The sequence below is a fragment of the Procambarus clarkii genome, chromosome 9, assembly GCF_040958095.1.
Source record: "Procambarus clarkii isolate CNS0578487 chromosome 9, FALCON_Pclarkii_2.0, whole genome shotgun sequence".
NCBI classification, from domain to species: domain Eukaryota; kingdom Metazoa; phylum Arthropoda; class Malacostraca; order Decapoda; family Cambaridae; genus Procambarus; species Procambarus clarkii.
The window spans coordinates 3,760,282-3,777,614 of NC_091158.1; the positions used below are offsets into that span (position 1 = coordinate 3,760,282).

General features: G+C 47.5%; 1 protein-coding gene across 1 annotated transcript in view; it reads left to right on the plus strand.

The window, feature by feature from the left end:
- Nucleotides 1–17,333, plus strand: part of LOC123766071 (proteoglycan-like sulfated glycoprotein papilin) — a gene marked incomplete at its 5' end in the record, with an annotated part of 493,143 nt that overhangs the window by 457,579 nt on the left and 18,231 nt on the right. The window contains 2 exon segments of the mRNA XM_069321077.1: nucleotides 7,652–8,161; nucleotides 8,547–8,702. Coding sequence (XP_069177178.1) covers nucleotides 7,652–8,161; nucleotides 8,547–8,702 — 666 coding nt within the window.

Consider the following 17,333-nt stretch of genomic DNA (forward strand, 5'->3'; position numbering starts at 1 on the left):
CTATATTCTTTGTTCCACAGTGGGTCACGGCCCCGTTTTTCATAGTCTTATCTTGGTCACTTATTCCTTGCTTGGCTTGCAGTGCCTGGCTTAGCCCTTCCATATACATTGACTTCTCTGCCCTCACCTAGTTGTGCTTGTGGGGGTTGAGCTTTGGTTCTTTAGTCCCACCTATCAACTGTCACTCACCTGACATCTACATGGCCTCTGTACTTACCTAGTTGTGCTTGCAGGGGTTGAGCTCTGGCTCTTTGGTCCCGCCTTTCAACTGTCAATCGTGTTATGTACGGGTTCCTGCCCTTCTTGGGCTCTATCATATCTACACTTGAAGCTGTGTCTGGAGGCAGCCTTCACCACATCACTTCCTAATGCATTCCATTTGTCTAATACTCTGACACTGTCAACATTCTTTTTACCGTCTCTAGGTCTCATTTGGGCACTCAGTTTCCGACTGTGTCCCCTAGTGCGTATGCCCCTTGTGTTCAATAGTTTGTCTTTATCTGCCCTATCAATTCCTCTGAGGATCTTGTATGTGGTGATCATGTTGCCTCTACCTCTTCTCTCCTAGTGACGTGAGGTTTATTTCCCATAGTCTTTCCTCATAACTCATACCCCTCAGTTCGGGTACTATTCTGGTGGCTATCCTTTGAACCTTTTCCAGTTTAGTCTTGTTGTGTTGGGACATGACCAACAACTTTTGTTGGTGTGACTTGTTGGGACATGACCAGCAGCTCTGTGTGTTGTTGATCGTGTCCGTTTCATTCCTATTTGCTGCCTGCCTTCTTCATTCCTTATCTTCCTTCTACACTCTTGTCCCTAGCTGCTGGTGCTGGGGCTGTTCTTCTGGTCTTTTTCTTGCATTTTTCCATTTTTCTTCTTTTATCCTACATGTTGTTGTGTGTTTTGTATGTGCCTTTTGGCTCTCCTACTGCTAGGTTGGGCTTTGTCCGTGTTCAGTTTCCTGCTTTTGCACCGCCCCTGTGTTTGGTTCTTGCCCGGCATGCCCGGGCTCCTGGTTTCCTGGCTTCCCCTGCGAGTTGGCATTTTCAAATCTAGCGGTGTCCCTTCTTTTGTGTCTCGCATCGGGGCCATAGAGTCTCCGATCTCCTGGTGAGCTCGCTGGTGTTTGGAGTTTTTCTGTATGGCAGACGTTTCATCTCCTTCCTTGCAGGCTTGGGTTTCCAGCTCTGCTTGCTCAGTGATCGCACCAGAGATCTTGCCGCTGTTCCGCCTCTTCCTTGGCTCGATCGGTACATGACGGGGCCGGTTCGGTTCTGCCTCTAGTCTCTCACCATCTATTGGTGTTCAGGTGGCTTCGTTGATGGTATCCCACCTGCATGCGTCGTCTTGGCAGCGGTGTGGGGTTTTTTGGCGGTCCATCCTTTTTCTTTCTGTCCCTTCTTAGGTTTGCTGCATTTTGTTGACGTGGTCTTGTCCTTCTCTTGTGGAGGTTCGGGGCCGTCATCTTGCCACATACTGTCGCCTTGTCTCGTGCAGCACTGGTGGAGCCGTTCAGGGTTGCTTCAGATTTGGAGTTGCCTTTGCACCGCTTCGCGAGCCATCTCTGGCGTGGTTCACCTCCTGCCTGCTCTTGCACTGCTTAAGCCGTCCTGGTTCTTGGATTGCGGGCTCTCTTCTCTTCTCCTCAGTTTGTTGTAGCCCCTTCGGTTCTGGATGTTTTTTTCGAGGCTCTTTTTCTTGTGGGCGTTGGCTTCTGGGGGACGGGTCGGGGTGCTTCATGCTCTCCTCCGGTGCCTGGGTTCGGCTCTTTTGGTATTCCTGATAGGTTTGTTCGCTTGCAGCCGTCTCCTTCTTTTCTGGCGAAGACCGGTATGGCTGCTTTCCAGAGGGGTCCTTGGGTTGTTGATGTTTGGTTGTTCTGGCCGGGGGTGCATCATGTGTTGTGTTCGGTTGCGGCACTTCACCGTGCTTGGTGTGCCATGGCTGCCGTGGCCGGGGTCATGCTTTGGGTTGTTCCAGGTTCCCTTCTTATTTGTTCCTGGGACTGGTTCTCTTGGATCGTCTGCGGGGTGGTTCAGTTTTGCCAGCCTGCGATCTGTTCCCGTGCCCACGTTATTCGTAGGTTGGCTCTGCGTTCCTTTGTTGTTGTTCTTGGTCCTTGTCGGGCTTGTGTGGCCTTGGGTTGGCCGTTGCGGTTTTTGCTATGCTTCGCATTGGGGTGTGTGTAACTTCCACCTTCCAGGTTAGGTCCCTCTTGTTTTCATCTTTTGGTAGGTAGCTCCGGGAAGCCAACGGGGCTCCCCCCAGGAAACCAGCGTTAAATGTAATGAGACGCCATTTTCTGGGCAAGTCCCAGAGGCTCCCTGGCAACCCTCCTTCCCTCCACTCGGTAGTTTTCACATATTATTTATGTCCAGCCTCAAAACAGAGAGGTGGATAGCCGGCACGGGGGGTCTGGGGCTCCCCCTCAAGGGGAAGGGGGAGCTGTGCAGAAGGCAACGCAGTGACGTGTGACCTCATACTCATTTGCTCGTTTCTGTTTGGAGAGTTTTATCCACTTGTTTACCTTTTTGTAGCAATTTTCACTAGAATAGGGGCTTGTTTTGGGACGCCTACCTTTTTGCGTGCCTGACCCTGTCGATGGCATACATAGAATGCTTCCAACCACACGGGGGTTTCTATAGGCCATTGCTCCTCGTGCCTCTATGAGGGGGCCAGGTTCTGGCTCGTGGTCCCCGGTAGGCCCACAGAACTCTATACATATGACTGATGCCAAAGTCTGACAATAGTATATCAGCCTGGATAGTTCCGGGAAGCCTCCGGGACTCACCCAGAAAATGGCGTTTCATTACATTCAACGCTGGTTTTTTTAACTCGCCTAGTTGTCCTTGCAAGGGTTGAGCTCTGGCTGTTCGGTCCTGCTTCTCAACTGTCAATCAATTGGTGTACAGATTCTGTGAGCCTACTGGGCTCTATCATATCTACATTTGAAACTGTGTATAGAGTTTGCTTTCACCATATCACTGTCTAATGCATTCCATTTCTTAACTACTGACACTGAAAAAGTTCTTTCTAATGTCTCGGTGGCTCATTTGGGTACTCAGTTTCCACCTGTGTCTCCTTGTTTGCATACCACCTATTGGTGTGGGTGAGCAACTGCAGGGCATTTGGGGGGGTGTCATCTAGGGTCTTGATGTTTTTGGTATTCTCTGCTTCCTCTGTGTTTCTGCACTGATGTAGGAGCCATGAGGAGAATTCAAATATGCACACTAGGTACTCCCAAGCACATGCCCTAGACCACTACACCAGCTAAATCAGGTAAAACGACATGGTCAAAACAATGATTCAACCAAGGGGGTTCTGAGGATTCCACTGAAGCCCAAGCAGGGTTTCCCACATTGTCACAATATGCACTCTGGCCGTGTTTTCATGATGACCTTCCCCATGCTTCTGTTATTTTTCATTGCCTTGTGTGCCTGGATACATTTGGGTATGTGCCCAGATGTCCCTGGGTTGTGTTCCTAGATGTCTGTGGGTTGTGTGCCCAGATGTCCCTGGGTTGTGTTCCTAGATGTCTCTGGGTTGTGTGCCCAGATGTCCCTGGGTTGTGTGTGTGTGCGCCCAGATGTCCCTGGGTTGTGTGTGTGTGCGCCCAGATGTCCCTGGGTTGTGTGTGTGTGCGCCCAGATGTCCCTGGGCTGTGTGCCCAGATGTCCCTGGGCTGTGTGCCCAGATCTCCCTGGGCCGTATGCCCAGATGTCCCTGGGCTGTATGCTCAGATGTCCCTGGGCTGTATGCTCAGATGTCCCTGGGCTGTGTGCCCAGATGTCCCTGGGCTGTGTGCCCAGATCTCCCTGGGCCGTGTGCCCAGATGTCCCTGGGTTGTGTACCCAGATGTCCCTGGGTTGTGTACCCAGATGTCCCTGGGTTGTGTACCCAGATGTCCCTGGGTTGTGTACCCAGATGTCCCTGAGTTGTGTACCCAGATGTTCCTGGGTTGTATGCCCAGATGTCCCTGGTTGTGTACCCAGATGTCCCTGGGTTGTGTACCCAGATGTTGCTGGGTTGTATGCCCAGATGTCCCTGGGTTGTGTACCCAGATGTCCCTGGGTTGTGTACCCAGATGTCCCTGGGTTGTGTACCCAGATGTCCCTGGGTTGTGTGTGTGTGTGCCAAGATGTCCCTGAGCTGTGTGCCTGGCTGTCCCAAGGCTGTATGCCATGCAGTCTTCAGTCTGTGTCATCCAGCTGCACCGGGATGTCTCACTTGGCTGTGCAGGGCTGTCTTGCCTGACTGTCTCAAGGCTGCCTCATCCAGCTGTCTCTAAACTGTTTCCTATAGCTGTCTCAAGACTGTTTCACCCAGTTGTTTCTGGGCTGCCTTTCCAGACTATCTCCCCAAACTGTCTCCAAACTGTCTCCCTAAACTGTCTCCAAACTGTCTTGCCCTACTTTCTCCAAATTGTCTCACCCAGCTGTCTCTGGCCTGTCTCACTCAGCTGTCTTACTCAGGTGTCCTGCTTAAGTGTCTTCAGGCTATCTCACTCAACTGTATCTGAGTGCTCTCTCCCAGCTATCCCCAGATTGTCTCAACCATCTGTGTATGGACTGTCTTGCACAGCTGTCTCTGGACTGTTTTGCCCAGATGTCTCCAGGTTGCTGTGTCTAGCTGTCTGCAGCTGTCTCACCTAGATGTCTTACCTAGCTGTCTCTGGGCTGTGTTAAACCAGCAGGCCATGTTGGTTTTGAGTGGCACCAGATAATGTTGTTCTGGGTGGCATCACACTATCTTGTTCCAGGTGGTACCAGGCCATGTTAGTCCAGGTGGCACCAGGCCATGTTGGTCTGGCTAGCTCTGGACCATGTTGCCTTGAAAGTAATGCTGGGGCTCTTCTGTTCCAGCTGTGTGATCTCAGTTGGTTTCTTCACGGTGATTTTTCTTGGTGGCATATTTGGATTTACTGGCCAAGGCAGTAATATTTCAGGCTTGAGGGGGGGCTCTTTCTTGGAGGTTACTTGTGATGCCACAGCAGTGATCTCCAATGACCTATCATCATTTGAATATGACCTTTTAGCCAAATGTTGCTCTTTCTGACTGTTTACATTCCTAGACATTTCACCATGGGGAAGGGGAGGGGGATGAAACAGTTATGTCAAGGTGTTTTTCATATTCACTTAAAGTTTAATTATAATTATACCTCATTATTATTTGCTTAATTAAACATACAAGCTACTTCTTACATGAATTTAAGATAAGTTTGGTTTTCTTCACCTTTTCCTAACAAATAAACTTGCATTGTCTAGTTAAAGCATTATTAAATAAATATAATATCCAGTTTAATGCAGTAGATGTACTGTAGTATTTTTCATAACATCGTTAGTAGTTCTTATTGCATGAAAGAAAAAATAACAAAGTAATATTTTTTGCATGAGTAGAGCTTTTATACAATATATATATATATATATATATATATATATATATATATATATATATATATATATATATATATATATATATATATATATATATATATATATATATATATATATATATATATTAATATATATATAAATATATATATATATATATATATATATATATATATATATATATATATATATATATATATATATATTATATATATATATATATATATATATATATATATATATATATATATGTATGTATATTATTTAAACATTTTATAAGGCATTTATTGCATCAAGTAACTAACTTTTGGTGAAAGCATGGGTAATGGGATTTATTATGGTTCTTAGAAATCTTATTTAAATTCAATTTACATACTGACAGTGTACTTACCATTATCCTAGCTTATAAGGATTATGTTAGATTTGTAAAGTTTTTCTTGTGCCATGCTCATTCATCAGCAGATGTGTACAACCAAGAATTTTTTTTTGTGAATATAAAAAAATCATTACAGTATTCAGCTTGAACTCGTGTTTATTGTATTAAGTAGAGGGCAAAGTTGATTAAGTACATTGTCTTTATGCAAACAATAATAATATAAATGCTCTATGGATTTGCACAAATAAAGGAGTTTTGACTGGTTGCATTATATTATAAACATTAGGTAGCCCTAGGATGCATAATTCCTATAGCATCATCTTAGCAAATTTAATTTTATCTTACATTATTACTAATGGTCATGATTGTATTTACATCTAATATCTCCATCTCAGTTCAACTTGATAGATTTATTATTCTAAATTGTTATTTTGAGGTATGAGATTTATTTATATTTATATTTACTTTCAGTTAGCTCTTATTATACCTACATATTTTGTCATAGCCCTAATTTTCCTGGCCTACAACATTAAAATCAATATACTGTACCATTGTTGGTTAGGAGCAAGGGACCTGTTAGAGTTTTTAAGGTGCCCATAGCCGAGATACTACACACACAAAATGATACTGTACCTAACTGATGAAGCAATGTACGCATCATTCACTGGGCTAGCTTCCATAGCAGTTGGATAAGATGACACCCCCTTCTTCCCCACTTAAAGCCCAGGCCACTGAAGTATGCTCAGTAAATCTGAACCTCAATGTTTTGTTTCTGAGCTGGGCCTTCTTATATGCTCCAGTAGCCAATTCAATTTGGCATAACCACCATAGGAACCAAAAAACATACACCAGATGCAGATGCATGGCTAGGCATGATAAAACCAGACTTACCCAAACCAACAGGGCAAGAAGGCAGAAAACTGCCTAACTGCAGGATTAATTGAGAAACCAGTTTCTTAATTAATTGAGTTTCTCAGTTTTGGGGCAAAAACCCAATTGTGTTGCCATGCACCATCTCAAAACCAGCCACTGGACAGCTGGCATTGGTATAGGAGAATTTTTATATGATGGTGGGTCATAGCTGCTGACAATGCAGGCAGGAGCAGGCCTAATGGCAAACATTGCCATTCATCCCTGGCCATATTACACAAATTGTCAAGAAGCATTGTGTGACATATACACCTGGATGTGCAAGAGAATGGAAGTAATTTTTGAGAAGTCAGGACACTTGAGTCAAAAGGCTTGTTGTAGGTTGACTTCTGTGTTGGCTGCTGAGGCTAGGAGAGATGTCTTTCAACTAGATATGTTAGCTGGGAGAATCTGTTTGGACACTACAGATTCATCAGAATCTACAACTTTCCTGCATTTCAGATTCTTCACTGATGTACTCACCTCTTATTATTATGTCAGCTTATATACAATTATTCACTCTACTTACACTATATTCATTATTTCCATTCATTACACTTTCAAAGTAGATTCTCTCCACAACTGCTAATTTCTTCTCCATTTAACATTTTTCTGTCTATTTTTAATATTCCCTTTTATCTATCCAGAAATCTCCCTGTTGCACTAACATCTTTTTAAGAGAATTTCATGCTTTCTGCATTATTTTCTTAATTTTCCACTATCGCTTCATTCACAGTTAATGTTAAATTATGCATGATTACATTTCATCAACATTCAGTCTTCTGTGCAAGTGATATCAATATAAATAATTTGTAGCATTATGTTGTATAGCAGTTTTGATATACAGGTAGACTCTATACAGTAATCTTCCTCACTGATGTGATCAATCAAAGTTACACTATTATGTTGAACTGAGAAGAGAATAATATATATTCATGGTGATGGTTTGCACTTACTAATAAAACTTGCATGTCAGATCCAAAACCACGAGAATCAGCTGTGGTGCCTTGGAACCGTGAAGCTCCTGTGGTCTCATTGGGCAATCCTACTGTACTATATTGCCGGGCTATTGGCTGGCCAAAACCATTTGTTACGTGGTGGCGAAGTGCTGACATGTTGCCACTTTCCTCTCAACAATATGAACAATTCCGAGATGGCTCATTAACCATACGTGTAGTTAACCTGAGGAATCTTGGTCCATATACATGTCAAGTGTACAATGGTTACGGTCGTGCCACTTCCCAGACAATTGTATTGCGGGCTCTTGGTCCTGTCCACAATAAACCCAGTGCTGACCGTGATTTCCTTCAGTATATAGTTGATCCACCCAAAGCCCCACCCACCACAAAATCACCTCCACCTGCTATCCCTACAACCCAATTCCCTGCTATTCGTCCTGATCAGCGACCTTATTGGCCTGCACACAGGCCTCCACCACCACTCAAAATTACCACTACCCCTCGACCAACAACTAGACCATACATAGGTGAGGTCATTGCATGTTTTTTCTTGGGATTTCTAACTTGCATTTTGAAACTAAACTTTTTCATTATTCATGATTCTTACTGTAAATTAACAAAGTACAGTTCCTCATTTATGACAGATTTGGATGAGAATGCCTTATTCTTAATGTAGATGTCATACACTACATCAAGAACAAAGTATTTTCATCCAAATTTTTTTTCTTTATTAGTTATCAAAAACATTTTATCTTTGTTGCTAATATACTTGTGTATATCACAAAACATATATTCAGCACCCAATTATAAAATTATATGTAAATCTAGATGAAAATCTATAACTACAATATTCATTTTATTTCATGCCATAAATTGAAATTTTATCACATGAATTTATCTCAATGCTTACAGTTCCACTTCGTGCAATAATTCGTCTCAATACAACTGAGTTCACACCCTCATCAACTATACATATTCCCTGTGAGGTTAAAGGCTATCCACTTCCAGTAACAACATGGCATAAGGGAGAGGACTTAATAGAAGCCTCTGAAAAATATGAAATAGAAGGTAAGGCTAAGAATATGGTATTTAGGTTTCAGGTATTAAATATATTAGTTTAATTAGTTCAGGTATTATATAGTTTCAGATTAAATATAATTCTTTTCATAAAAGAATAACAATTTTGTAGCGGATATGCTTTATATCATCCATGTTAAGTGTATTATATAAATAAACCATTTAATTATTGCTTATATTGGTAAAATCTCATTAGGTACATTCATTGTTGTCAGCAATGAAGATACCATACTATTACTGTAAGAATCAAGTACAGTATTGAATATTATGAAGTGCCCTTTTTGGTTCAGCCCCCAAATGCTTAACTCTGGTACCACAAAGCTTGCATGAAAAAAAAAATAGCTCACTCATAGAGCTATGAGTGAGATTTGGGCATCTTCCCAATGAGAGGGATGCAGAGGATCAAGAGAGGGATGCAGAGGCTTAAGAGAGTGATGCAGAGGCTCAAGAGAGTGATGCAGAGGCTCAAGAGAGTAATGCAGATTTGTACGTCGCCAAAATAGTCTTCCTGGCTGGCAGACTGCCTTTTCTTTCGCTGGTGGCTTGGCATTCATTCTGTCGGACTGCGCACTTGAATGACAAGCGTTGCCTGCAGTTGTTCAGGTTTTCCCTGGGGGAGGGGGGTGAGTTGGAGCACCTCAATGCGTGCTTGGTTCGCCCCCGTCCTTCCTTATGATGTCGGCCAGGTGCGGCCTCACGCGCAGGTTCCCTTCCTTTCAGCATCCCAGGTGGCTGAGGCTTTGTGCGCCCGTGGGCTCTTGACTTCGGTTTTGCGCTTCTTTTCCCTGCTGGAGCTTCTTCGGACTGGCTCGTGGTGGGTGTGGAAGAGCTGGTTTCTGGGCCCGTGTCCTGGTGTGCTTGCTTCGGCAGCTCGGGCTCCGGCTGCCTTGGTGAATTTGTATGTGCCGTTTCTGAGGGAGCCGGTGTCTGCTCTTCACTTCTCGCCTCGCATGCTGACAGGCAGTGCTCGTCCATTTTTTGGAATCGTCTTAGGCCCTTGCTTTTAGGTTTTCATCTCCTTTTTGTCAATTGCAGAATCTGCGATGGTGCATTTCTTGCGGCTTCGTCTTGTCGCAGCCTATGTCGGACTTGTAGGTTCTTCGAGGGGGGGGGGGCATGGAAGTCTTGCCCAGAAGGGTCGCGCCAGGGCTCGGGTTCCTTCGGTCGTCATAAACCAGTAATGCCAGATTCAGACCTGGCCCTTCATATGGAGTCGTTGGCTCAGTGATCGCTCTTAGTGTCAGTCGGGCTCTCGTAGGGGTCGTTGGCTCTTTCACGATTTGCCCTGTTGGCGGGTCAGTAGGGAGGAGGCTCGCGCTGTTTGTTCTTGCCTGGTCCCATGATTCGTGGGCAATTCGGGTCATTTTCCTCTGGCCTGCGTTGGCGTTGCTTCTTTCCTTCTCCTTCATGGGGAGTCTTGCGAGGCGGGCCTCGTCCCCTGCGCTCTGTCAGGTCATCATAGAGTGGGTTTCCCGCCTGTTTTCAGTTCCGATACGGGACTGGGCAGATCTGTGATTTATACTGGCCTTGTTCCATCTGATCCCCTGGGTCTTATGCCCCCCTCCTTTCAGATGACCACTCTTGTTTCGAGTCCGGCTGCTTTTGTCGCCAGGTGCCTGGATGGTGTCTCTAGGCCTTCGGAATGTGTATTAGCACGTCCCAATTCATCCAGGTGTTCATGGACTGGCTTGGTTTTGTCGTGGAGTGACACACTTGACACATTCGTTGCCTTCCTTCAAGTTTGGATCTGGCACCTCGCGTGTCCAAACGTCTTAACCGGGTCATGGTGACCCGTTTGAGTTCTGGTTTACCGCGACGATTAGCTGGTGTGGGCTCCCAGTCAATCCGTGTGTCTGCTCACCAGGGATTTGGTTCCTTACCATCTTGCTGGGTTTGGGTGTACTGGAAGAGTTCCTTACCAGCTCGTCTTGGTGTACTGGAAGAAGTCCCATTTGGTTCCCTCTCAGGTTCGGACTGGGCCGGGTCTTGTGTGGGACTCTTGGACCGCTTCCTTGTCTCTCCCTCTGGTGGCGTTGTTGCAGCTGTGGTCACGCTTACGACTGTTTTTGGAGGGCACCCGGGTCATACGTCGGTTGTTTGGGCGGCGGTACGGGAGCATGATCTTGGCTGTGCTGGTCTACCAGTCGGGTCGGATCTGGCTTTGACGGATGGTTTCTTCGAAGACGTCCCTTCTGCTGCTCTAGTGATCGCTGTGTTCGGATCCCGGGAGCCTTGCTTCAGCTGCTGCATCGCCGGCTTCCTCTGAGGGTTTTTTCAGGGTTCTATGCCCTGACGCCTCCCTGAGCCCTCGCTCGATGTGTTCACAAATGCCTCGTCTCGCAGCTGGGGTTTTGTGACCAGTGCTCACCAGGCCGGCCAGAGTCAGTGGGGTCCATCCTTTCGTCAGGCTCACAGCACAGTGCAGGAGTTCACGGTGGTGTGGCATTTGCTTCAGAGGGCTCGTGTTGCTCGTGGAGCGATGATCCGGCCCCCATTCAGACTGCTCCCCAGTGGTTCATTGTCTGAACCGCGGGGATTCAATGCTGTCCTTGGCTCTTTGAGGCTGGTCACTTCAGGTGACTAGTTTGCTGAGTTCTCGGGGTTTGGCTATTCCCGCATACACGGGAAGGCTCCTCCTCGACGCGAAGAGGTCCACCTCGGGGCGCCCGAATGTCTGGCAAAGCCAACAAAAGGAAGTGTTGTTGACCGTCCACTCCATGGAGAGGGGAACGAAGCAAGACAGGCCAGTCGGCCAAGACGTTGGACACTCCCCGCACGTGAACTGCCAGGAGAGCCAAACCCTGAGAACTCAGCAGAAAGTCACCTAAAACGACCAACCCCCAAAGAGGCAAGGACCGCATTGAACCCCCGCGGTTCAGGCAATGAACCACCGGAGAGCAGTCCGAATGGAGACGAATCATCGATCCACAGATGACCCGAATCCTCCGAAGAGCAAACCACACCGCCGCAAACTCCCGCACTATGCTGTGAGCTCGACGAAAGGACGAACTCCAATGCCCCTGGCCGGCCTGGTGAGCACTGATCACAAAGCCCCAGCTGAGAGACGATGCATCCGTGAACACATCGAGCGAGGGCTCGTTAGGCACCAAGGCACTGAACCCCAAAAAACCCGAAGAGGAAGCCGGCAACGCAGCAGCCAATGCAAGGCTCCCCGGGGGTCGAATCCAGCAATTGCGAGAGAGGTGAAGGGATGATCCTGAAGGAAGCAGAACAGCCAATGAAGTCAAACCCAACCCAGCATGTAGACTATCATCGCGAAGTTCAGGCTCCCGCACAGCCCCTCGAGCAACTGCTGGGTGACCTGAGGGCCTACCAGAAACAGACGAAGGCAGGGACCGCAACCGCAGGAGAGACAAGGAAGTGATCCGAAAGTCCCAAACGAGACCGCAACCGCAGGAGAGACAAGGAAGCGATCCGAAAGTCCCAAACGAGACCAAGCCAAGTTCGAACCTGAGAGGGGACCAGATGGGACTTCCTCCAGTTCACCATGAACCCGAACCTGGCGAGCTGGGAAAGAACCAAATCCCTGGCTAGCAAGCAAGACGACCGACTGGGATCCCAAACCAGCCAGTCATCGAGGATAGGGCCAACACCCGTACACCTAAGAGACGCAAACGGGCCACCACAACTCGTATAAGGAGTGTGAACACGCGAGGTGCCAGGTTTAACCCGAACGGGAGACAACGAAAGCGATAACTCAGATGCCCCATGACAAAACCGAGCCAGTCCCTGAACCTCAGATGAATCGTGACATGCCAATAAGCGTCCCGGAGGTTCAGGGACACCATCCAAGCATCCGATTCCAAGAGGAGCCGAACCTGAGACAGCATAGTCATCCGAAAGGAGGGGCACTGAACCCAGGGGTTCAGACGGGACAAGTCTAGAATGAACTGCAGGTCTGCGCAATCCCTTTTTGGGACAGGAAACAGACGGGAAACCCATCTGAGGGACGACATCGTTTCGACGACGCCTATGCGACCCCACTCCAAGACGACCTGACAGAGCGCAGGGAAAGAAACCTGCCCTGCCAGCCCCGACCCCCTCCCCAATGACACCGCAGGCCGACAGACACGACCCTGAAACGCCCACGATTCGTGGGACCAGGCGTGAGCGAACAGCGCAAGCCTCCCCCCTATCGCCCCGTCAATGGGGCAAACTGCGAAAGGGCCAGCACCCCTTACGAGACCCAGAACCCCACGCAGAGCGAACACCGCGCCAACCAGATTAGGGCGGGTCCGAAGAAGGAGCCGAACCCGAACCTGATACCAGTGGCCTACCACGACGAGAGAAACCCTGAACCCTGGCACGACCCTTCCGGGAAGACCCACCACGAGACCCCCGGAAAACTAACAAATCCGACATCGGACGACAAGCCGACAACGCAGCCTGGATAAACTGCTCCACAACCGACTCCTCAAACAGAAGAGGACAAAAAGGCGATGACAGCCTAAGAGCCAGAGCCCAAGCAGATTCCACAGAGGAACCCAGCACCGCCTGCTGACATGCGAGCTGGGAAGCATAAAACAGGAAAGCCGCATCCCGCAATATCGGCGCAAAAAGCTTCAACAAGGCAGTCGACGAACGTGCTGCCGAGGACAAAGCGCCGGATCCCGGGACGGACCCAAGCGCCCTCACATCCTCCAAGAGCCAATCCGAGGACAGCTCCAAGAGGGAAAAGAACTGCAAGGCCGAAGCCAAAAGGCCCGGGCGCGCAAGCCCTCCGTCATGAGTGCCGCCAAAAGGGGGGGAACCTGCACATGGAGCTGTACAATGCCCACATTGCGGGGAAGGGCAGGGGCAAACAAACACTCGTTCAGGTACTCAAGATTGCCCCCCACCCCCACCCCCAGGAAAACCTGAATCACCGTGGAAGCTTTCCGCCACTCCAGTGTGCGGGAACGACAGAAGGAATGCCAGGAATCCAGAACAAACAAGGGGCAGTCCGCTAGCCAGGAAGACTCCGGAACTTCGTAACGAAGCCAGAAAGGGAACGAAGTCCCAAACTTGAACTCGGATGGATCCATCTCTGAGGCATAACATGGGTCACGTAGGAGGTACGCTGCAAGGGCCACCCGCACCACACCAGGTTGGATGCAATAAGCCGAAAACCTCTGGAAAGACGGAACCGATGCACCCGGGGGAACACGGAACTGAACCTTGGGAGGGGCCGACACCAAATCCGACTCGTACCCAGAGGAGGAAAAGAAAACCCCACTCCTTGTAACAACAAACCCTGCTCAGAGGGAAGAAAAACCCAGGCGGGGTCCAGCGGGGCCCAAGGCCCCCAAGTCAGCCCCTCCCCAGCCCCGAGGTCCTTCACAACAAGACCCGGAGGGAAGCGAGTTCTCTCCCCAAGCACCGACCCCACAAGACAAGGATGGAGCAGGCGTAGAAGCCAGAAGAGAGGGGGCCCACTGGTCAGACCCAGAAGTTTCGGCTGGGAGACAAGACTCTAAACCCTCCGCCGCCCCTCCGGAATGGGCATCCCCCGAAGCTGCCAGAGTCTCGAGATCAAGTACTGTAACCCCTGCTCCGACTCCAAAACCCTTAGACATTTTGGAGCCAGAAGCAAGAGGGGGGGATCAGAACGAACAACAGGAGGGGAAGGACGAGGAGGTGCGGACTGAATCAGGATCGAAGCGACCCCCTCCCCCAAGTCCAGGTCTCGAAAATCAAAGCCGGGCAGCCCCAGGGCATCCAGGTGAGCAACCAACCAAGCGCATTGCAACAGACGAAACCTAGGTTGCAACGCACGCGCCGCCTGTACCCGAGTAGAAACATCAGAGGATTGGGTAAATTGAGACACAAACAAGCAGAAACACTCACAGGACTCAGGGTCGAAAGTATCATCGACCCAACAGGCAGCATAGTGAAGGCAAAAACAATGAGGGTCACCCGGAGGCAAGGGGACCAAACAACCCTCAAACTCGCACAAAGCGAGCGAAGACTCTGGGGTCACATCCATCAAACCCACACGCCCCCTAGGGGATTCCCAGGGTCCCGAGCGTTTACTTTAAACAGCACAGGAGGACTCACGCTCAGGTAGTCCCAGGCAGGGTGCAGCTAACCGGAGCCCAAAACTACCAAGCAAATCTCTATACCTGAACCCTAGGGACGTGTACTCTCACAGGGACCTAGCAGGGGGCGCCACCGAGGAGGACCATGGAAGGGCAAACACCAGTGCAAGAATAGGGCAGAACCCCCTCAAGACAAAAACAAAAACAAAAACAAAACCCTGCAAGAGGACAGCGAACCCCAAGGAACAGAGTCGGCCACTATGTCGGGAATACAAAGCTGCACAGCACCCTGCGCCCCTACCAGTGCAAACTGCCTCTTACCCACAGGTAACAAGAGAGAACAGAACACCCAAGAGCCCAACAGGCGGCCGAAAAACCGAACGGTAGAACGGACCAGCAGAGGCAGGTCCCGAGGAGCCTGTGGAAGTACCCCCAAGCTCCAAGGGCAGTACTTGCAGGGCACCTAGGGAAGGCAGCCCTAGGCACATGCAGCTCGAGTACTGAAGAAAACTCCTGGCTCTCGCACCCACAGAAAACAAATACCACACACGAAGCAGAGTGCTGTAGCGACACTGGAGCCAGAGCACGACTTTTGCCTATAGCATCAGCCTCAAGAACTAAGGTGTGAGTACCCAGCGTGAAGGGACTGGGGCTCCCCCTTTCCCCTCCCAGGGAAGGGGGAGCTGCGCAGACAGCGGTGCGGCAAAGTGTGACATCATACTAATTTGCTCGTTTTCTGTTGGGGAGTTTTATCCACTAGTTCGGCTTTTGGTACAATTTTAACCAGAATAAGGGTTTGTTTTGGGGCGCTTACCTTTCTGGGTGTCTGATCCGATCAATGGCAGATATAGAATGTTTCCAACCACACGGGGTTTCTATAGGCCACTGCTCCCCTTGTCTCTTTGAGGGGGCCCGGTTCTGGCCGTGGTCCCCGGTAGGCCTAAGAACTCCATACACATGACTGATGCCAAAGTCTGACATTAGCAACTTCAGCCTGGGATAGCTCTGGGGAGCCAATGGGGCTCCCCCAGAAATGTCTTATTTTACAGTAAATATACACTTTATTATGAATTGTTTTCACTATTTATACACATTTATTCTGTATTTACATGTTTTTGCACCAGTCTTGGACATTTAGAAGTCATCAAGACTGTGATACTTGTCAAAACATTTGACATAGCAGAGAGGGACCTGACATGCTGTGCACCAAGTCATCGCCAATTTACATATCTGTTCCCTCTTTGTTGTGGTCTTGCATACAATGCACTCACGCTGGCCTACTGCACACTTTCCAGTTGGTGGTAAATACCTTACATTGTGTGTGACAAAGGCATCCTTGAAAGCGAGCCTGGGTGCAGGAGCACAGTGCAATACTGGGTTTAGAATGGGCCTCTATATGCCAGGAATTGCTTTGCCAAACTTTTCTAGTAACTGTCACTACAGTAAAACTGAACACACAGAAATTTTGTTTACCACCTGCTTTCACAAGATACATATTGTAACTGTTCAGCATTAATACGTTAGTAACGTGGAAAAACATTTTCTTCGTCCACTTCACTGTTTTCCGTATACACTCCACTGCCCCACCATCATATCACATTTATCCACCAAAAGCATGTTGATGTTATAGTCCAAGACACAATCTGGCTTATAGATTATTTGTTTTGTTGTTGTGTTCACCTTGCCACTGTCCACCATTGAACTGTCGTGAACAGTGGTCAACATATTCAATTCACGCCTGTCTTTACACCGCACTGAAAGCATTGCACCAGTTTTTCATAGCTCACAATCTGTATACCTGTATACTATGCAAGGCCCGATTTGCCTAATAAGCCAAGTTTTTATGAATTAATATATTTTCTCTATTTTTTTTCTTATGAAATGATAAAGCTACCCATTTCATTATGTATGAGGTCAATTTTTTGTTATTGGAGTTAAAATTAACGTAGATATGTGACTGAACGTAACCAACCCTACCTAACCTAACCTAACCTATCTTTATAGGTTAGGTTAGGTTAGGTAGCTGAAAAAGTTAGGTTAGGTTAGGTTAGGTAGGTTAGGTAGTCGAAAAAACATTAATTCATGAAAACTTATTAGGCAAATCGGGCCTTGCATAGTAGGCTGAGAAGTGTGTTCTGGCTACTAGGTACAACATATATATATATATATATATATATATATATATATATATATATATATATATATATATATATATATATATATATATATATATATATATATATATATTGTGACGGTAAAGCGTTGGTGTTCGGCTGTTTCAAAAGCTGGGGGCAGGGCCTCGTCACATCACAAAAAAAAAGAGAGAAAAGTTTGTCCTTTCGTCTGTGGTAAGGTAATGGGAAGATACACAAAACACAAGTATATAAACAATGAAATTTTAATTACTCTAGAAAACAAGACATGAATAAAGGTAATCTCATAAAATATGCAAAGTCAACAAACAAAATAACATGAATAATCACTGGCAAAGAGAAGTTACACTAAGACTAGTAAGTTACAGTGATAGCAAAATAAATTATGTAATGGGTGCTGGAATACTGGCTTCAAGCTGCCACCTCCCTTA